Raw genomic sequence first — 22,925 nt, 5'->3', positions numbered from 1 at the left:
TTCCCCCACCTAAAATGATGACAGAGGTCAGTAATTTGCACCAGAGGTACACTTCAACTGTGAGAGACAGAATGTGAAAAAAAAAATCCATGAATCCACATGGTAGGATTTGTAAAGAATTTATTCGTAAATCAGGGTGGAAAATAAGTATTTGGTCACCTCAAACAAGGAAAATCTCTGGCTCTCACAGACCTGTAACGTCTTCTGTAAGAAGCTTTTCTGTCCCCCACTCGTTACCTGTATGAATGGCACCTGTTTGAACTCATCATCTGTATAAAAGACACCTGTCCACAGCCTCAAACAGTCAGACTCCAAACTCCGCCATGGCCAAGACCAAAGAGCTTTCGAAGGACACCAGGAAAAGTATTGTAGACCTGCACCAGACTGGGAAGAGTGAATCTACAATCTTCACATTCTGTCTCTCACAGTTGGAGTGTACCTCTGGTGCAAATTACTGACCTCTGTCATCATTTTAAGTGGGGGAACTTGCACAATCGGTGGCTGACTAAATACTTTTTTGCCCCACTGTATGTGCATGAGACACAGAGAGATATCCACATCAACATGTTTTGTGTAAACAGATACAATTCCTCTATGTGACTCCCCCGAAAACAAAAAACTAGAACTGAAATATAATAATCAGTTAAGATTTGGGGTTTTAAGGGAATCTAAACTTTACATCCAGCTATGAGTGTTTTCTAAACTTTCAAATGAAAGAATCACCGAAACCTGTGAAAAGAAAAGAAAAATGGCAGACAGTTTCTTGTAGGTACTATTGGTAGTAGCAACTATTCATCCTCTCTTTATTTTATGTATGAATGGCCATAGGGCCATACAACTTTTCCTTCTTTTTATGATTAAGACAAGCTGAAAAACCTGTAAAAATATACTTAAATGTATGACTTCCTTCACATTTTTCAAAGCAGTCCAGGGTGCCCATTTGGAGTTTTGGTTTTGTTCCTGGGCCTCAGAGTACTCAGACATTAGTATCAGTGATTCAGTTTTTAACAGAGCTTAAATGTCTTTAATAGCCCTGAAATAAATGTATTGCTACTTACTTCTTTTGTTAACAATACCAGTACGTTTAGGTCACATGCATGTAAGCTGAGCGCTGTTTGGAGGATACCTCACATTTTGTGGCAAATAATATAAAAAAGGTGTTAAATCTGTTCAGGCCTGACACTTCTGTTTTTCTTAAGGAAGTGAAAATATTCTTTATGTTCCTCCTTTTGCCTAGATGTTTTATGAACAGTAGTTGTACAAAAGCAAGTATTATGTGTGCAATATATATGTGGAATTAAGTTATTAAGCTCCTGAGTGAATGTGAGATTTTGCCTCTTAAACACATCTCACCCACTATGAGGTTTTACAGTTTCACTCTCATATCATAGGTGCAAACTCAGAGGAAGCCCATATAGGTGCAAAAACAGTAAACGGAGCAGCGTTTCTCACTGTGTGACTTTGCCAACATCCTCACATCAAATGGTATTTGCGTACTTATTTGCATCTCGTCCTCGACTCAGTTGAGTTGATCTGCTGCTGAGACTCGGCTGTTAGTTGCTGCATTAAGGAAAAATGTGTTCGACATTTCCCCGCTGCTTCCCCCGCAGATCCTGCAGATCCTACAGAGTGAACGGTAAGACTGTTACTGTATCACAGCAGCAGATTTAAGTTATAGGCAGTAAAAACCACACAGGTCGAATGTGGCTGACACTTTTAACTGACAAAAATGTTACTATAAAAATCAGTTGAAGTCATTTTAATTGCAAAAGATACACTTTGAATGTTTCTCAATTGCTGTTGCAATTTTGTATGAAATCATAGAGGGTCTTGAAGGGGAAGAACAATTGCCTTAGATGTGAAAAAACACCAGAGCAAGAAAACAAAACTTGTTTTGACCTTTTGTGCCTCACTTTAGTGGTTAGTGCTCTACAGCAACAAACGGGGCCTTCATGTGGAGCGTTTGCATGTTCTTCCTGCACCTGCGTGGATTTCCTCCCAAAGTGTATGAGTGTGAGCTTGTCGTTCTCTTTTTGTTAGTCCAATAATTACATCTCCCAGATCAGGATAAAGAAAGAAAGGCATCTTAAATGGACTGGTGTTTATGTAGCGCAACAGAGGAAGGAGCTAAAAGGTTTAGAGGAGCCTACGCAGGGGTTTGTGCATGTATGTGTTGTTGTCATTTCTCCATCTAGATATCATAATACTTAAAGCCTTCAGGGTGCTGCATTAAACAATACATATTATTATAGAGGGTGGCTACAAACACATTCTCCCTGTTGGGCATCCTCAAAGCTTTTATCTCTTCCTCTCAGCTTTCACCTTCCTGTCTGATCCTGCCTTGCTCCAACTCATCTCCTGGCACCTCCTCCACAATGTTGAGTAAAATCCTTTCTGCCCGACCAAGCTCTTGTTCCTTTTAATTTGAACAAAAAGTCTGTGTACTCTGTTTGCCCAACCGCCACTAATGTGGCATCAACAAAGAGGCCACTGTGTCCTTTTGAAAGGACTGTAGGACTCATACAAATTGTAGAAATGGTGTTTGATGCTATTTGTCTTAAATTAAATGGTGACATTTAGCTGGTCTATGTTCCTACACTCACCAAGAGCTCTTGGTAGTGACCAAAAACATCAGACTGTGGATACAAATGCTGGAAATAACCTTTCTAAGAGGGTAGGGGGACTTTCACTTAGAGATGGGGTGAGAATCTCAATCATTCGGAGGGACTCACAACTGCTGCTCCTCCACATGGAAAGCAGCCACTGGTGTGGATATGTGACTAGGGTGCCTCCTAGGTGAGAGCTTTCAAGCATATCCAGATGGGATAAGGCCCTCAGGCACACCCCTACACTGGAGAGATTCTCCTGGATGGCCTGGAAACAGCTCAGTGCCCTATACTGGAAGAGCTAGGGAGAGAGCGATCTGGGTGTCTCTGTGTAGACTGCAGCCCTCTGTAACCCAGGCCTGGATAAATGTTTGTTTGACTTAGTAAAAGATATACCTGCAGTGTGTATCCACACAGCAGCAGAAAGGTCAAAGTGGATGTCAGTCATTTAAAAGATGCAATGTAAACACCAGAAAGAACAATATGAAACCAAAGTAAGTAAGTAAGTCATACTGGACTTTTTCTGTATTAAAACAGAATAACAGATCTAAAGAGTCTGTTCACATGTACAAATAAACCTTTAATAATTAACTGATACCCAAACCAAGTTAAAGCATCATTTACTTTTGTGACTCCATTAGTGTGTTATTCTGGTCCTGAATGCTGCTGTAACAACAGAAAATTGCAAGGATACATCATTTGGCAGAAAGAAAAATCATTTTAGTACTTGTTCAGATTTGTTTTCAACCATTTTATTTCATTTGCGTTCATGTTTCTCTGTCATAACAGTCAGCTCGATGTTTCACTGAGTCACCAAACAAAAGCAAAAGTCTTTATTTGTCAGTGCCATCCAAAGCATACTACGCACGAGACTTTCTGACCTGCAAACAATCTGGTTGAGTGTGATGATCTGGGTTGAGGTTTGGCAGTATTAGTTGTCATGGTTCTGTTTTTTTACTTTCACAAAATCACAAACTTCCACCTTTAGCTTATTTAGGAGTCTAACAAATAAGTGAGTCATACTGATTATAATATCTTTTCTTTAAAAAACAGACAAAAAAACACTGACGGTGTACTTAAGGCTGGTCAATGTTTAATAAGGATCATCACCTTTTTACACGTTTCTGGCCATCAGTTTTAGTTGGTTACAAAATAAACACTAAATGGCTAAAAACATAACATTCTACTGAGCTTTTAGTGTTGTTGTGCAATTGACTTGCTAATGGCATAAAAATAAAAGTACAGGATCATGAAAGTCATAAAAAAAAAAGTATGAAAGACTGTACAACATTTCCTAACAGTCGACAAAGTCCCTGTTAAGAGAAGTTGGTCCAGAAGCCACATAAGAAGAATGCTCCTGTCCTACCGCTAAAAACAGCACAGCTTTCTGTGTGTGTGTGTGCACGCATGTGTGTGTGTGTGTGTGTGTGTGTGTGCGCGCGCTTGTGTGTGTGTGTGTGCTTTGAAAGGGGAGGGATTGCATGTGTGGCTCTGTGGGTCTGAGCGTCTGAGCAGGAGGAGCTTGTCTCGTTAGGCATAAAAGCTCACAGCAGCTGCAGTTACTTTCAAAGCAGTGACTGTGAAGCTTATGTGAGTAGAATCTGAATGATTTTTTTGATATATATAATGTGGATAGTTTGTTTGGCAACAAAAATACTTTTTACAGACTTACTTTGGCGTATTGTTGTAATTAGAATGGATTTAATCTATTTTTAATTTCACGGTCATGCTATACACAAGGCTAAAATGTTTAGTTTATGCCAATCATATTTAAAAAATGTATATTAAAACAGTTTGTTTTTTTTAAATTGCAGATTTCTCAGAACCTTTCTTGGCCTGTTGGTCACGTTTTACGACCTGGAGAAGAATGCGGACACTGTCGGGTTCATCCACAACAGGCACGTCCAACAGTTCCCCTGAACAAACTTTAAGAGCTGGAGGAAAATGGTTTAAAAAGTTCTGGCGAAGCCCCACAGGTCAACCCAACGACAACGGTCCTTCCACTACTGATGGACACCAATCACCTACTGAAGAAGAGCAGCCAGTTGGTAGGTGACATACATCCAGCTGTTATTAGCTATTTCCTTTTAACCCTCTGTATCTCAACTAAATTGTGTTTTGTGTGACATATTAAAAAAAGAAAGGAAATTGATGTTACGGTTGTTCCACGAAATAGTGCTGATGTGTAAAAAACACCTCTATTAAAGAAATAAGGTTCTCCATTTCTTCCAGAAATGTTAAATACCTTATTTTGAGAGAAATATGAACAGTTTGAAGATTATTTATCTTTGTTTTTGTCCACCAGTGACTCCTAATTTTGAGGAATGCCTTGAAGGACAATACCTGTTTGAAGCCACTCAACTGTTGATAGACAGGGAGAAACATCTGTTTGGAGAGATAACAGAGGCTGATGCACTCAAAGCTCACGAGGAAGCAGCAAAAAAGCTTGCTGCAGACTATGAAGCCCTTGAAAAGCGTATAAAGCGGACGGTGCAGCAGAGTCTTTCTCTCAGCAGTGAGGAAGAGGTGTCTGCTTTGATATCAGCAGTGAAAGCCATCAACCTTGAGGAAGAGCAGGACCAGCTGTGGAGACAAAGATGCCGGACGCCACCAGCCTGGAGGCCCAAGAAGTGGAAGGAGCACCATGACAAAGTGCTCCATGAATTAGTGTATAGTCGTTTGGAGAACCCATCGAGCCCCACTGGTGATCAGGTGAACCAGTCCTCGATCCAGGCAGACATCCAGTCCATGGGCAAGCAGCTGAAGGAAGACATGGAGTGGGTGGTGGAGGTTGTGAAGAACTGCTACCCACCAGAGATGGACATCTGTAACTTTTATGCAAGACAGTACCATCAAACTTTCAGCGCAAGACTCAAAAAGATTGCAGACTTTGTTCTGGATGACAAGGACTGCAGCTTCCTCCTGCGATGGGTGAAGGAGTTTTATCCAGGGTAAGCCACCAGTTCAATTATTGTTTGAAGCAGCATCTTTCTGTGCCTAAACATGAGGATGTCTGTCAGTGTGAGGTCCTTCATTGTTTTTAGAAGAATAAATACATGAAAAATTAGCAAAATAAAATGACATTTTTGTAGACTAAACACAACTTGGGGTGTTTATAGAAACTCATGTGTTATCTGCTCTGTGTACCAGAATCCTTGAAAAACCTGAGCTGGCCAGTAATATCAATACTGAAGCGCTGGGAAACCTGCTTCCTGACGAGTTACTGAAACCTCTGGAGGAGCAGTACCTCAGAAAACAACAGGTAACACAGTGTATCTAAGGCGTGTATCCAGTTAATCAGAATGGTCATTGCAGGGCTTAAAGTGAGATGTGCAAGTCAAGCATCAAAGAGTCGTTGGTTTAAGTTTTTTGAATATAATATTGTAGATGTAATTATTACTGTCAGTAATTAAATCTTTACACGTGAAAGCAGTTTAAAACTGACAGCTGTGTGTTGTTGTGTGTTTAGAGCGACCTGATGATTTATATTGGCCGAGTATTGGATGAAGCAAAGAAAGAGTGGGATCAAGGAAAGGAGCCGACAAGAGATGATGGTTGCTACGTCAGTCCTGTGGCCTATGATGTCATCCAGGTAGAGTTGCTGCAACAACTTGATATTAAAGAGACTGAAATCGATGCTTTTTAAAAAATGTATTAATATAAATTGAAAGGCGTCACTTGTGGTGGCCAACTTCAAGGATCCTTATCATGGGTTCGTTGACTTCTAATTGTTGACCATTACTGACCATGATTAGAGGCTTTGTATACATTGCTATGTCAGAACTGTGCAATAAAATTATTGTGGTGAAGTAATGACGTAACATTGTTTTGATCATAGGAGAACAAAATGTGCAGACAAATATTTTCCAGCCTGCTGCACATATTAACCAAACTGAAAAAGACTTTGAGAAACTTTGAGGAAAAGATTAACAAACAAGGAAGACAATAGTTTTTGTTTTGGTCATTTATAGAAAGTCACAGTTTCAAACCCTCCCATGATTCTGTAGTTTAATCACTTGGGTTAGTCACTAACATTGTAAAGCACTGGGTTTGGTTCCTGGTGTTTAACTGGATCTGAAAATGATGGAAGTGCATTGCTGTGTAAAGTGCTTTGAGTACTTAAAACTGCCACTGATTTGTCAATACATTTGTCTTCAGTTTATCAACGGCATCGTGACATCAGCACATACAACTGTAAGCGACCTGCACAAGGCCCAGGAAATAACATCCAACCTGACAGACTTCATGCAGAGGTAACAAGGCTTCACAAGGCTGTCTTTTAAATATTGTCATTTGAAAATACATTTTAGTTTATGTTTGGTAATAACAAGATAATAAAAGTGAAAACTCTTTTTAATCTTCTGCAGGTATCAAAAATTTCATGAAAACGTCATTAAGCAGAACAAAATGCACAGCAAAGCTTTCATAAAGGCAAACCTCAGCTGTGTCGAAAAGTTCAGGTATGTTTCTGATCCAGTTAGATGGAAATTCAGATTTTAACTTCATAACAGGCGAATACGTCACTGTGAGCTAATGTGTCCTGTGTGGTCTTTCTAAAGTGACTTCTTTGAGAAGCACGATCTGTTCCCAGAGGATGTGCGGGAAAACTGTTTGCAGGTCCTGACTGAGATGAAACAGTCTGCCCACACTTATTTATTAACTCCTGTGCACAAGATCCTTAAAGTAAGTTCTTTACAACTGCAGATATCAATAATCATCAGGATTAAATCCTAATATGTTTTAATCAAAGATTTTAAAAACTTTGTTATTTGTTCCTCACACAGCCACACTACCAGAAGGTGGGAACCAGTGACTGGCTGAAGAAGAACACGTTTGAGAAGCTGCTGAACAGCACTGAAGACGAGCTTCAAGAACTTCAGGGTTTGACTCAATCCTGTCATCAGGTAGAAACATGACAGCGTGAAACTTTGCTATGAAGCCATTATTACCAACTTTTAAATCAATGGACTAAAATATGATTTTGTTACTTACATTCAGGAGCTGATTGGTCAGCTTCAGCAGGAAATGACAGTAGAATATGTCCGGAGGCTCCTGAAAGGAGAGGTCAAACTGAAGGACAAGGATCGTCAGCTGAAGGCTTACGAGACTGTGAAAGAAAATGCAGAGAGACTGCACGAGCTGTTTGCCAGAATGGTGAGACTTACCTTCACTCCACACTTTAACTGAGACACAAATAAAATCAATCAAGCACAAACACTGATCAGCATAACATTGTCTGACAGGGTGAAACAACCTTAGTCACAAGTTCAACTAACATCAACAACATCTGTGTAACCGAAAGAATTTAAAATTCACATATATTTCCCAGTGTTAAATATCAACACTTCACCAAGTTTTTTGATTCATCATAAGCATCTGATGGAAGACAACACACTGCTCAGAAGACCATTTTAACACTTTTATTACTTCTGGAAAGGAGATGCATCCTGCATGACACTCTGCCGCGAATCTTGAAATAACGATGTGTGCTTACCAGTTTTATTACAGGGTGTCCCGCTCTAGTCTAAACAACAGTATTACACAAGCGTTCAGTAGTCACATTGCATAGCATACCTATAGGTTATTGTCTGTTAGCTGCAAGACATCTTTTCTCAGCTCTGGCGAGGCTGCGACTTTTCCATAATCCCTTCTAGTAAATTTCCACTGGCAGATGGTTCCCTGTTATCAACTTCTGCGGGAGTCTCCTACATTTCTATCACTAAGAGACATGCAGTCTAAGGCCTTTAATATCTGGGCCACGTCCATTCAATACTACACTACATATTATTATATGACACTTTAGTTAATATAAAGCACAGCATTGAGGCACTTCAGATAATTTCATTTTCACATTTCACACACTAGCTGGAAGTTCCAGTGCAATAGCTCCTGAAGGAAATACATCATTATTTCCAAAAACAGCAGCTATGCTGATTACAGTTTGGGGAAACTTGCAGACTAAACTGACGTCACTGATTCGTCTTCACAGGGATCCAAACAAGACTGGTTAAAGGAAATCCTGACCAAGATTGCAGAAGTGCTAAAACTCCAAGATATTCCTGCCATACAGATGCAAATCGTTTCACTGGGATCTGCTTATCCCGAAATCAGGTAACTTTTGAATTGACTCAGACATTATTTACTTTAATACAGAAACATACAGAGTATAACTCACACAAATGTAATGTGCTCTCATTTTTTGGGACCTGTTGTATCAACTGTAACATCAACAATAAGGACAGAACTATATCATGATAAGAGGTTTATGAGACATTAGGTCAGGATAAACAATCGTACTTTTCAGAGAGAGCTGAGGGAAAACAGGAAGCAGACTGAGCGAAACATCTTAATTGGTTTCAGATCTTGTGAGCAGGATGAGCTACATTCATGGGAACTAACATGAGCTAAAAGTAGTTCCACCTATTGTCACATTTCCAACAGAGGTGGGCTGAGACATTTTCCATCTCCCCTCTTCTCAGCAGTTTAAAGAGGTGTAGTAAAGTGTTAATGGCAGCTGTTAGTGTTTGCAGGAAGGATGTGTGTCAGGAGCAGAAAACTGGTTACACAAAAGACATAACATGGCAATTAAACACAAGTCTTGACGGGATCAGTGAAGATATAACTTTTGCTGTTATTCGTATGTTAAAAGTGAAATAAAACATTGCAGATTATATTTAGCTAAAAAAAATGCTCAAACTAATTTCTTTATATTTTTTTCTTTTCTATATCAAATGTGGCAGCTTTCACATGACAATCCTTTTTTCACAGTCTCTGATTTTACATAGAGAAAATCATCACTTTTTTTTAACACTTTCTTCTTTCTGTCACCAACAGTGAAAAACATGTTTCAGCTTTGCTCAAACTCAAGACAAACGTCTCCAAAGCCGACAGGAAAATCGTCAAAACCACTCTGTCAGACACACTGAAGGAGAGCCGTGCTGCTCCTGGAACCCGGACGTTTTTCTCCAAAGTTGAAGTGAGATGAGCCGCACATTTGCTTCTTAGAGTATCACTGACTGAGAGTTTGATTGCACAGCAGCAATATTATTGTGTATTATATTGTGTTACAGTCTATCTCTGTAAAGACATACAGAGTAAATTACAGGGAAAAACATTGGTTCAGATGCTACTTAGACTGAAATCCCTATTATACGCAGACTCTGTGATGGTGAATGCTCGCTGTAGTCACAGTATGTTACTGTATACATAAGCTAGATGTCACATTCATGCTGGTAATTTTTGTGCATTTCATGTAAAATGTATGTTTGTAAATAAGTATGCAAGTGTGTGTTTTTACACACTTACAGACAGGTTAGTGTCATTCTATTATATGTCGTTTTGTTTAAAAACTACAATGGTGTTAAAGTCTAATATTTTCATGCCATAAATAGTATTACAGAGAATTATAAATGTCTCATGTACATAAAAAGATGTAAGTTCAGTTTTTTAATAAATGTGCAAAACCAGCTCAATTTGTTTTTTACGATTTACTCTGTGTTTAGTAGATGATCCACATGTAAACTGACTGTAGGGTTTATAGCAGGGGTAGGCAACCTTTCTGATGGCGATTGCCATTTAAAATTTCCTCAGAGGTCAGTGTGCCATATGATTGCATTAGCAATAAATTTAATAACGCTCTATATGAACAGTTACACAATATATAGAACCACTTTATAGAATTATATTTGTTCGCAGATGTTGGCAGCTATCAGCGAATAGTTATCAGCTATTTTGAAACAAAAAAAGACACTTTTTATCCATAACAAGAACTCCATAACAGCAAATGAACTGTACAAATGCTATTTATGGTCTCCTCATAACAATGATAAGAAAAGTAAACTAAGCCAATATGGCATGTCTGTTAATACAGAGACACACATGTTGATGTGATCTTTGGTCTCCCACTCAGAAACACAGGTCTCCGAGTGTCCAGCATTCAGACGGCTACCTGAGGACTCATGTGAGAGAAAATCTGCTCACACAGATATGTAGAGCCAAGTACTGTCAATAAGGCCTCTGCAATGTTCTGAAGACAGTTAAACTTGTCAGGTAGTGATGTCCAGCAGGTGAAAATGCAAGCTCCTTGAACACGCACAGCTGTGGATTCCAGCTGCTTCGATGTTGCATTAACATTAACTCAGCCAGTTAATGCGAGACAAATCCAGCTGCTCATTAAAGATTTCTGGTTTGATCAGAAAATAAAACATTGGTCCATACACCTGAAAGTCCCAAAAATGCATTGCGTCTCGAGTCTACGGATGTATCCGTGTATCTCCGTGGTGCTGATGCTGTGCTGAGCGGAAAGCTCCTGAAGCTTTTGAAGTGTCGGAATGTGGAAAGCTAACAACGTCCCTCTGACCAGTAGGCTAAGTTATTTTTAGCCAATTACAAGTTGAATCTGGTAGGTGGGGTTGTTAGCTAAGATACCGTCATTAAGAAGCGGCACAACTAATGTGTCTATGCAAGCTGATTTGCGATGTCCATTTATTTTTTGATGCACCTTCTCAGATTAATTCACTGCGTGTCGTGCCCAGGGCTGGACTGGGACAAAAAAACAGCCCGGGCATTTTGACTAGAGACCGGCCCACCAGGTATTAAAGCCATAAAGCCTTTGAATGAAAACAAACGCTGTTGTGACATTGATGTACAGCCTTGTTGGTATATGTATGATTTCTATACATTTTATGTCAGATAAAAACTTTGGTTGTAAGCTTCAGATAATTATTTAATAACAGCCAGACATTTTAAATGAGAATAAGAAAGTATTTCTTTGTGCCCCCCTTTCCCTGCCCCCCCTGGCCCCCCTGGCAGAACTTTGCTAGATCCACCCCTGCACAGTTACCAGCGTCAGCTACAAAGAAACAGATCATGGTGTTATTTGTCTCTCAGAAACAGTTCATGACTTCCCTTCAACTCATTCATGTCACCTAAAAGGTAAACCTGTTTCTCCATCACCTGTTCAGCTCTGATGATTCACTAAGGACATCTCCTGGTTTCATCCTCATGTTTCCCTCTCACCACATATCCAAACCGACATCATGACCAGCAGCTTTTACAGCTGTGGCTCCAGCAAACATCAGCTGATACTAGAAATTAATATTAAATAAACAGCTGATCAAGCTTAAACGTGCTGCTGTTGTTTAGCGCGACATCCGCCGGCTTCCCCGTTCTGGCGCAAAGTGGGCGATAAACAAACAAGAGAGAAAAGCCGATCAGCTGATCATTGATCAGTTTCATGATTAAAGTAGCAACAGGAGAGGGAGGGGAGAAAATGAGAGGAGAAGAAGAGGCAGCTGACAGAGTAACGACAGAATTAATCCACCTTTGTGTCTTTTTCCATCCTAGCTGAAGTCCGGGACAAACTGCGTCCCTTCTCAGCTCAACACGAAACGCGTAATAATTTCTCTGAATGCGGGACGATTCCGTCTTTTTACGGGACGGTTGGCAACTCTACTAACTAACCTTATGAATAAAATAAAGTTCACTATCAGTAACATCATAGCACCCACCCAGCTGTATAGAAACTCCATAATGCTAGCTAGTAGCAGTACGAGTTATTGTAACTGACTGTAAAAAGTTAGCACAACGAAAATAAACTCCACCTAAACTTGGTTTATATCTGGCCCAGATAGACTGCAGGTCATAACTTCTTACCTGAAGTTCAGTTCACCTGACACTCAGACCAGCGGCTGCCTCGGGTCTCTGCTCCTCCTGCCTCCCCTCTCCCTCATCCACCTGCCGGCCTCCACCACTCAGTGTTGCCAACTCCTCAGTAAGGAAAATCGCTATTGGTTGTCCTAAAAGTCGCTAGAAGTCGCTAAATGACGTCATCGCCTAATTTGCATAATTGGTCGTGCTAATCTAATTGTAACCTATGTTGTTGGAGAGAGAAATAACATCGTAGAAGAGACATAAAGTGAGTAAAAAACGTCCTAAATGCATTTAGAGTTTATTTAGAACTACAAATTAAATTTCTTTTATCAATTATTGGTTTTTTTTAATGTCACAATTCCAACCCTGCTCCTTTACCCGGGCTTGGACCGGCAAAGGTGACCCGAAATAGGCACTCTGGTGGAGTTACTTTGTGTGTGTGTGTTTATAAGTAGTTTTAAACCTTGTGATCCACAAAACAGCATAAGAGTAAAAGAGTAAAAGAAGAACTGACTGCATTACAGCACCCGCTGCTTGTTGAGAGTAAAAGCGATATGCGCTTTCACGTCTTTTTTTAGCGACTTTTTTTCTAAAAAAAGTCGCTAAGGGGTCTGAAAACTCGCTAAATATAGCGACAAAGTCGCTAAGTTGGCAACACTGCCACCACTTGCTAATGTTACTGAATCTGTGGGAGCTCCGCCATAGCCACCACCAAACAACTGAGTTATTTTTACACACCGGCCAGCATCTGCAGGTTACAAGTGAACATGATAGATGCTTGTTTACAAGATGAACAGCCACAAGGAGCATTGCCCTCCATGGAGGAGAAGACTAGAAGCTAAAATCAAGGTAGCACAGAGGGAAGTTAACCATTAATAGTTCAGAAATGGTTCCAAAAATAAGTAAGTAAGTAAGTAAAGTTTATTTATATAGCACCTGTCACAGACATATGTCACAAAGTGCTTTACAAGGTAAAAACTTAATACAGTCATAAAATACATCACAAAAACCCTGGTCTAATTAAAAGCTTTTTGAAATAAAAATGTCTTTAGCTGCTTTTTGAAGGTCTCCACTGAGTCCAAACCCCGTAGTAATAGGGGAAGTGCATTCCACAGTCTGGGTGCAACAGCTTGGAAAGATCGCTCCCCTCGGTTTTTAAAATGAGTGTGGGGGACCACTAAAAGGTTTTGGTTTGATGACCTCAGGTTACGAGTGGAGGTATGTGGGGGGGGTGGGGGGGGGTGGGGGGGGGTGGGGGGGGGTGGGGGGGGGGCGGTCTCTGTAATCCTCTGAAAGTTAAAACTAGAATTTTAAAATGGAACCTGAATCTGATTGGTAGCCAGTGCAGCGACTTTAAAAAAGGGGTCATATGAGCACCCTTGTTCGAGCGGGTCAGTAGCCTCGCTGCAGTTTTGAACAACCTGTAGGCGGGCTAGCCCTTTCATGTTTAGACAAGTAAACAGGCAGTTACAGTAGTCAAGTCTTGTAGAGATAAAAGCATGTATTATCATCTTGAGTTCACTTGTTGACACGATGGATGTTTAGAAATGTTCCTCAAGTGAAAAAAGCAGGTTCCTACTATCTGATTTAAATGTCCCTCCAAAGAAAAAACTTCATCAAAAATACAACCAGGTTTCTAAGGTTATGTTTCTGTGAGGAACCTAAGTCACCCAGTCGCCGTTTAATATCGGGTATTGCAGTGCCTGGTGCAATAATCAAAGTTTCTGTTTTGACCGGGTTTAGCTGTAAGCAATTATTGTTCAACCATTGTTTAATGTTGGTTAAACAGTCAATCAGATTGGAGAGCTTATGAGCATCAGCAGGCTTAAAAGAATAATATAGCTGAATATCGTCAGCAAAAAGATGATAAGATACTTCAGGAAACTGCTGTATTATCTGACTTAAAGGAAGAATGTATATTAAAAACAGAATAGGTCCCAGCACAGAGCCCTGAGGAACTCCACACAACAACTCTGTAGATTCCGACATGATCTGGTTTGCAGACACACTAAACCTCCTTTCAGATATATAAGATGAAAACCAGTCTAGAACAGAGCCAGACATCCCAACAAGGTCTCTCAGTCTGTTTATCAGGATGGTATGGTTGACTGTATCAAAGGCTGAGGTAAGGTCTAACAAGACTAGGACTGTGTATTCTCCGGAGTCTGCTGACATAATAATATCATTAGTAACTTTCAGTAGTGCTGTCTCAGTGGAGTGCAATTTACGGAACCCAGATTGAAAACGGTCATGGATGTTATATTTCTCCAAGTATAGGTGGATAGCTACTGCCTTCTCAAGGAGTTTTGACATAAATGGGAGTTTGGAGATAGGTCTTAAATTTTGAAATAGTGTTGGGTCCAGGTTGGGTTTTTTGAGCCTTGGTTCCACAATGGCATGTTTAAAAAAGCTGGGGAACACCCCAGTCTGAAGAGAAACATTAAAAAGGTTCACAACCCAAGGACCAATGGTGTCAAAGGCATTAATAAAAAGCTTAGTGGGGATAATGTCTGAGGGGCTTGAGGATGGCTTCATTTTTTCCTCCAGGGCTGCTATTTCATCATATGTTACAGTTGTAAAAGTCGACCAGGAGTACAAAGGGAGTGCCTGACTCGGAGAACAAGAAAGCTTTGGGGAGATTTTAGCATTGATGTCTTTAATCTTGTGAACAAAAAATCGGAGGAGTTTATTACTATCTACAGGGTGGGCCATTTATATGGCTACACCGTAATAACATGGGAATGGTTGGTGATATTAAAGTCCTGTTTGTGGCACATTAGTATATGTGAGGGGGCAAACTCCTCAAGATGGGTGGTGACTATGGTGGCCACTTAGAAGTCGGCCATCTTGGATACAACTTTTGTTTTTTCTATAGGAAGAGGGCCATGTGACACATCAAACTTATTGGTAATGTCACAAGAAAAACAATGGTGTGCTTGGTTTCAACGTAACTTTATTCTTTCATGAGTTATTTACAAGTTTCTCTTTGTTCACAGCCATTGACATGTCGAAGAGGTTAACACGTGAGGAGCGGATCGAAATTTTGTTGATATCTGGTGAACGCAGTGACTGGGTCACTGACGCAGATTTCAATGCAAGACACCCTACGAGACCACCCATCTCCCATGCTACAGTTAGCAAACTGCTTGCTAAGTTTCGTGAAACTGGTTCAGTGTTGGATTTGCCAAAATGTGGACGCAAGAAAACTGTCACTAATGAAGAAACATCAGTGGCTGTCCTAGCTTCATTCAGCAAGAACCCACAGCGTAGCACTCGCCGCATGTCACTGGAGAGTGGCATTAGTCGAACATCCCTTCGGTGGATATTAGCTACTCACAAATGGCACCCTTACAAACTCCAGCTACTGCAGCATCTCAACGAGGATGACCCAGATCGGCGCACAGAATTTGCAGAATGGGCAAAACAAAAATTGGAACAGGACCCTCAGTTCACGCAGAAGATTTTGTTCAGTGATGAGGCAAACATTTATGTGAATGGTGAAGTTAACAAACAAAACCACCGCTATTGGTCTGACACTAACCCACATTGGATGGATCCCTCCAAGACTGTTGGAACAACAAAAGTGATGGTTTGGTGTGGTATATGGGGTACAACGATAGTGGGTCCATTCTTCATCAATGGAAACCTCAAGGCCACTGGATATTTGAAATTGCTACATGATGATGTGTTTCCCTCTTTATGCACTGAAGCTGGCACGTTCCCTGAGTTTTTCCAGCAAGATGGTGCACCACCACATTATGGGTGCCAGGTCCGAGCATTCCTAGATGAACAGTTTCCTGGAAAGTGGATTGGTCGTCGTGGGCCAGTTGAATGGCCCCCAAGGTCTCCCGATCTGACACCCTTAGACTTTTATCTTTGGAGTCATCTGAAGGCAATTGTCTATGGTGTGAAGATACGAGATGTGCAGCACCTGAAACTACGGATACTGGATGCCTGTGCTGGCATTTCTCCTGCGGTGTTGCTATCAGTGTGTGAAGAGTGGGAGAAGAGGGTTGCATTGACAATCCAACACAATGGGCAGCACATTGAACACATTTTATAAGTGGTCAGAAACTTGTAAATAACTCATGAAAGAATAAAGTTACGTTGAAACCAAGCACACCATTGTTTTTCTTGTGACATTACCAATAAGTTTGATGTGTCACATGACCCTCTTCCTATTGAAAAAACAAAAGTTGTATCCAAGATGGCCGACTTCTAAATGGCCACCATGGTCACCACCCATCTTGAGGAGTTTGCCCCCTCACATATACTAATGTGCCACATACAGGACTTTAATATCACCAACCATTCCCATTTTATTACGGTGTATCCATATAAATGGCCCACCCTGTACTTTAGAGTGTACATCTAAAGGTATTGTCTGGGGAGACAACAGCACTGATTTTGTCAAAAAGAAACTTGGGATTTCTCTTGTTTTTTCATATGATCCTAGAAAAATATTCTGATCTAACAGTTTTCACCGTGTCATTTAAGGAGAGCATGAGATCTCGAAGGTGGAGCCTGTGTACGTCAAGTTTGGTTTTCTTCCATAGTCGTTCTCTTTTGCGGCATATTCTCCTTAAGTTTAAGATAGACTCATTTATCCAAGGGCATGCCTTCTTTTGTAAAGCCGAGCTTGTTTTAATAGGTGCCACTTGATCCAAAATCGATGTGCATTCCTTAATAAAAGACTGAATAAGAGCATTTACATCGTTTCTGGTAAAAAGTAGAGAACTGTCAAACATAATGGAGAACCTCTCAGCAGTAGTCTCAGTTATTATGCGTCTATGAGTTTTTAACTTCACAGGCGTTTGTTTAGAGCTAAAATTGAGTTCAACGAAGATACAGTTATGATCACTCAAATGTACATCCTCAGCAAACACATTGCCAGTGTTGAGGCCCAAGGAAAAAACAAGGTCCAAGGTATGGCCTTTTACATGGGTTGGACCGGAGACATGTTGGACAAAGTTAAAAGACTCAGATATAGATAAAAGTTCAGCTGCAGAGTTAGATGAGGCATCATCAATATGAATGTTAAAATCCCCAAGAATTAAAACTTTCTCCAGCTTGATAATAGAAGATAAGAAGTCCATAAAATCCTTTAAGAACTCAGTAGCAGGGCCAGGAGAGCGATAGACTAAAATACAATAAAAGATGTTCGTAGAGCCCACCTTAATTGTTTGCGACTCAAAAGAAGAATTGTTTTCAGTTTGCATACCTCTGCAGGTGAAACTGTCCTTAAAGACAACAGCAAGTCCTCCACCACAGCAACCTAAACGGGGGGCGCCCAAGAAAGGGCAGTCTGCATGACACTGTTCGTTTAGGTGAATAAACTCGCCATCCCTCTGCCATGTTTCAGTGAGAAACAGAAAGTCCAGGTTTTTCCCTGTGAAGAGCTCATTCAGAGAGAAGGATTTGTTTGCGATGGAGCGGGCGTTCAAAAGCGCAATCCGATTAAAAGCTGGCAGCGCAGGTTTCCCATCAGCTTGTCGGAGTGGAACTGACAGCAAACACTGTGTCCGCACGCGAGGTCTCCAGCAGCGCCACGGAACCGGCGGGACCAACCACCGGTTGTGCGATGCAGGCTGTGAAGGCGCAGCGGTGGGGAGGATCCACGCTGTAGTGGCTGCAAGTACATGTTTCCAATCAAATCCGGAAGGGTAACTGGCAGCAGAAACCGGGGATGTGTACCTGGATGCCGGCCCTACAGCCTCTTTTCCTCGATTTCGTCTTGGAATTGCTTAGGGCATGTTTCGAGTCTCTGTGTAGACTGCTGCCCTCTGTAACCCAGGCCTGGATAAATGTTAGTTTGACTTAGTAAAAGATATACCTGCAGTGAGTATCCACACAGCAGCAGAAAGGAGGTCAGTCATTTAAAGGATGCAACATAAGCGCCAGAAAGCACAATATGAAACCAAAGTACGTGATGGCAAAGGTTTCTGTTTAATGTCAATAAAGTAATAGTCATAGTTGATTTTTTTCTGTATTAAAACAAAGTGATCTAAAGAGTCTGTTCACATGTATAAATAAACCTTTAATAATTAACTGATAGCAAACCAAGTTAAAGGATCACTTACTTTTGTGGCCCTGACTCCGTTAGCGTGTTATTCTGGTCCTGAATGCTGCTGTAACAACAAGATATTATATTGCAAGGTTATATCATTTGGCAGAAAGAAAAAATATTTTATTACTTGTTCAGCTTTTGCAAAATCCCCGATATGTTTTCATCAACTTTTTTTTCTTTTGGTCTGTCATAACAGTCAACTCAATGTTTCACTGAGTCACCAAACAAAAGCAACAGTCTTAATTTGTCAGTGCCATCCAAAACATACTACACACATTTCGACTGTCTGACCTCCAACCCATCTGGTTAAGTGTGGTGGTCTGGGTTGAGGTTTGGCAGTATTAGTTGTCATGGTTCTGTGTTTTTACTTTCACAAAATCACAAACTTCCACCTTTAGCTTATTTAGGAGTCTAACAAATAAGTGAGTCATACTGATTAGAATATCTTTCCTTTTAAAAATCAAGCAAAGAAAGAAAAAGAAAGGTTGTTGTGGAAATTTTAACAATAACCTGCAACACACTCAGTGAGCTCTCAAACAAAGAGCATTCCACAGCACATCACATATCCCTGTACCTTCAGTCCAGCTCATCCTTGACCCCCGCCCACTCTAAGAAAAGTTATGACCTCCAGGATGTCTGCAGATATTCAAGTCCACAATGGGTCCACCGTGAAGGTGCAATAACTACTTGTGATGATATTCTACATGCATGCATTCTATACTAAAGTGAGGAAGTGAAATTATTATTACTAATGTGAAATGGCTACAGTATGTGATTAATACATCAGAAAAGAAATGTGCCACGACACGGTCTACTTAATGCTCATCACACGTGTTTAATGATGATAATTGCCGCTAAAGCTCTGATGGCTCCAAATTCAGTAAATGACTAAACCTGAACACAACATCACCGTTTTACACTTTTTATGGCCATCAGTTTTGGTTGGTAACAAAATAAAAACTAAATTTTCAAAAACATAACAATCTAGTGAGCTTTTAGTGTTGTTGCACAACTGACCTGACCATGAAAATAAAAGTAAAAGGATCATTGACGTTATAAAGAAAGTATGAAAGACTGCACAATATTTCAGTCTACAAAGAACCTTTTTAGAGAAGTTGACCCAGAAGCCAAGAATGCTGCTGTCCTAGCGCTAAAAATAGCACAGCTTTCTGTGTGTGTGCGCGCACATGTGTGCGTGACTGTGTGCTTTAGAAGGGGAGGGATGGCATGTGTGGCTCTGTGGGTCTCTCTGAAATTTCCCTACATCTTTAAAACAGATTTAGGCAGTTTTTCCTCATTTCAGCTATTCTCTTCATCTCCACAGATCAACAAAATGCCTTACATTTGTTCCCCACACAGCCACACTACCAGAAGGTGGGAACCAGTGACTGGCTGAAGAAGAACACGTTTGAGAAGCTGCTGAACAGCACTGAAGAAGAGCTTCAAGAACTTCAGGGTTTGACTCAATCCTGTCATCAGGTAGAAACATGACAGCGTGAAACTTTGCTATGAAGCCATTATTACCAACTTTTAAATCAATGGACTAAAATATGATTTTGTTACTTACATTCAGGAGCTGATTGGTCAGCTTCAGCAGGAAATGACAGTAGAATATGTCCGGAGGCTCCTGAAAGGAGAGGTCAAACTGAAGGACAAGGATCGTCAGCTGAAGGCTTACGAGACTGTGAAAGAAAATGCAGAGAGACTGCACGAGCTGTTTGCCAGAATGGTGAGTCTTTGTCTTTACCTTCACTCCACACTTTAACTGAGACACAAATAAAATCAATCAAGCACAAACACTGATCAGCATAACATTGTTTGACAGGGTGAAACAACCTTAGTCACAAATTCAGCGAACAATAATGAAAGAACCATTGACGGGCTATATTAAAGTTTTGAAATTTATCCTCTTACTTTGGTTTTACTTTCAAAATGAAGTGAAGAAAAAGAAAAATCAGTACGAAATAGAAAAAAGACATTTGTCAATAGATATTGGATCTGGAATGGTGAGAGGACAAGGAGTTACAATTATGAGACAGGGGTTATAATATTATTAAATGGAACAAGATCCTTTGCCACTTGCAGGAAGGAAATCCTGACCAAGATTGCAGAAGTGCTAAAACTCCAAGATATTCCTGCCATACAGATGCAAATCGTTTCACTGGGATCTGCTTATCCCGACATCAGGTAACTTTTGAATTGACTCAGACATTATTTACTTTAATACAGAAACATACAGAGTATAACTCACGCAAATGTAATGTACTCTCATTTTTGGCCTGTTGTATCATAAACAACTGAAGAAGTGTAAAGAACTATATTATGATAAGAGGTTTGTGAGACATTAGGTCAGGATAAGCAATCATACTTTTCAGAGAGATCTGAGGGAAAACAGGAAGCAGACTGAGCGAAACATCTTAATTGGTATCAGATATATCTTGTGAGCAGGATGAGCTACATTCATGGGAACTAACATTAGCTAAAAGTAGATGTGCTGCCTTTCTATTTTACATTACCAGTTTCACTGATAGTGCACTGAAACAGAAAGCTAAATAAAACATGCTGGCATGAGAGAACCAGCAGCAGCTGTGTGTAGATGAAGTCAATAATGCTGTTAATTAGAGTTAAATGAAAAATTTATTCCACCGGAAAACCAAACTGTCTAGTTTTGGTTTTATTTCTAACCTTAAAGAAAAAGGAGGAAGGGAACCAGGAGGCATAAACACTGCTCTTGATAGCACTCATATATGTTTATGCTGAATAAGAGTTTTATGGAAGAGTTATTTGGTAAAAATAGTTCATATTCGGAGTCACATGCATTTCAGGCACGGATCCATTTCAGTAAGAGCTCCACCTATTGTCATATTTCCAACAGAGGTGGACTGAGTCACATTTTCCATCTCCCCTCTTCTCAGCAATTCAAAGAGGTGTGGTGATGTGCTAATGACAGCTGTTAGAGTTTGTAGGAAGGATGTGTGTCAGGGGCAGAAAACTGGCTACAGACAGAAAAAGACAACATGGCAATGAAACACAAGTTTAGACGGGATCAGTGAAGATATAACTTCTGCTGTTATTCTTATGTTGAAAGTGAAATAAAACATTGCAGATTCTATTTAGCTAAAAAAAAAATGCTCAAACTCATTTCTTTATTTTTTTTTTTCTTTTCTATATCAAATGTGGCAGCTTTCACATGACAATCCTTTTTTCACAGTCTCTGACTTTACATAGAGAAAATCATCACTTTTTAAAACTCTTTCTTCACCTTTCTTCACCAACAGTGAAAAACATGTTTCAGCTTTGCTCAAACTCAAGACAAACGTCTCCAAAGCCGACAGGAAAATCGTCAAAACCACTCTGTCAGACACACTGAAGGAGAGCCGTGCTGCTCCTGGAACCCGGACGTTTTTCTCCAAAGTTGAAATGAGATGAGCCGCACTTTTGCTTCTTAGAGTATCACTGACTGAGAGTTTGGTTGCAGAGCAGCAATATTATTGTGTATTATATTGTGTCACAGTCTATCTCTGTAAAGACATACAGAGTGAATGCCAGGGAAAAACATTGGTTCAGATGTTACTTAGACTGAAATCCCTATTATACACAGAGTCTGTGATGGTGAATGCTCGCTGTAGTTACTGTATGTTACTGTATACATAAGCTAGATGTCACATTTATGCTGGCAATTTTTGTGCATTTCATATAAACTGTAAATAAGTATGCAATTGTCTGTTTTTGCACACTTACAAACAGGTCAGTGTTGTTCTATTACATGTCGTTTTGTTTAAAAACTACAAAGTTCTATTTCATGCCATATTGTATTACAGAGAATTATACATGTCTCATGTACATAAATAGATGTAAGTTGAGTTTTTTTAATAAATGTGCAAAAACCAGCTCAATTTTTTTTACTGTTTACTCTGTTTAGTAGATGATCCACATGTAAACTAACTGTAGGGTTTATAGTATGTGTAAAAAAAACAGCAATAGTACTGGCAACAGACAGGGAATGAAGTTACAGTTAATGTCTATAATAAGCAGTGTTGGACAAGTTACTTTGAAAAAGTAATTAATTATAGTTACTAGTTACTGAGTTAGTAACTGAGTTAGAATATTCTAAAAGTAATTAATTACTTGAAAAGTAACTATTGCGTTACTCTAAAAAAAAATGTTTAACCCTTTGGGGTCCAGGGTGTAATTGGCCATTTTTAACTACTTTTGATGTTTCCTCTACATTTCACCTTTAAAAACTATTTACTTTGCCTTGTTTGGTATCATCCTTTTCAGCACAGCCTCACGTGTCTGAATTTACAGTCATGTTTTCATTTTGACATACTGTATTAACACAATTGATCTAAAATCAAACAAAAAACATAAAATCTGAGTAGAAAGTTATATTTTTAATGTAACAACCACAAACATGGTTAATGAATCATATTTCATAACTTTAAATGCAAATAGAAATTATCAATTTAAACTCCTATGCACAAGTTTTGCAAACAACAAAGCTGTTTGCAGCCATTTACCTTTTACCCCTTTTTAAATAACCACTTCAAACGATTTATATAACAATCAGCTGCATTCAATAAGATGCCACACAAATTATT

General features: G+C 39.8%; 1 protein-coding gene across 1 annotated transcript; it reads left to right on the top strand.

Annotated features, from left to right (window-relative positions):
- Window positions 1-1,514: 1,514 nt before the first annotated feature.
- Window positions 1,515-10,078, top strand: LOC146365266 (tumor necrosis factor alpha-induced protein 2-like). Its single transcript, XM_084914760.1, has 12 exons — window positions 1,515-1,636; window positions 4,421-4,654; window positions 4,912-5,557; window positions 5,757-5,868; window positions 6,076-6,198; window positions 6,765-6,859; window positions 6,974-7,066; window positions 7,166-7,289; window positions 7,391-7,510; window positions 7,605-7,760; window positions 8,596-8,717; window positions 9,441-10,078. Exons 1-12 carry the CDS (start codon window positions 1,576-1,578, stop codon window positions 9,589-9,591), a joined length of 2,037 nt encoding a protein of 678 aa, XP_084770886.1. The 5' UTR covers window positions 1,515-1,575; the 3' UTR covers window positions 9,592-10,078.
- The last annotated feature ends 12,847 nt before the right edge of the window (window positions 10,079-22,925 follow it).

This window comes from Perissodus microlepis, chromosome 19 (genome assembly GCF_051167445.1).
Source record: "Perissodus microlepis isolate ML-2025 ecotype Zambia chromosome 19, ASM5116744v1, whole genome shotgun sequence".
Taxonomy (NCBI): domain Eukaryota; kingdom Metazoa; phylum Chordata; class Actinopteri; order Cichliformes; family Cichlidae; genus Perissodus; species Perissodus microlepis.
The sequence above is the reverse complement of the archived record's forward strand: the minus strand, read 5'-3'. Positions and strand labels throughout refer to the sequence as shown.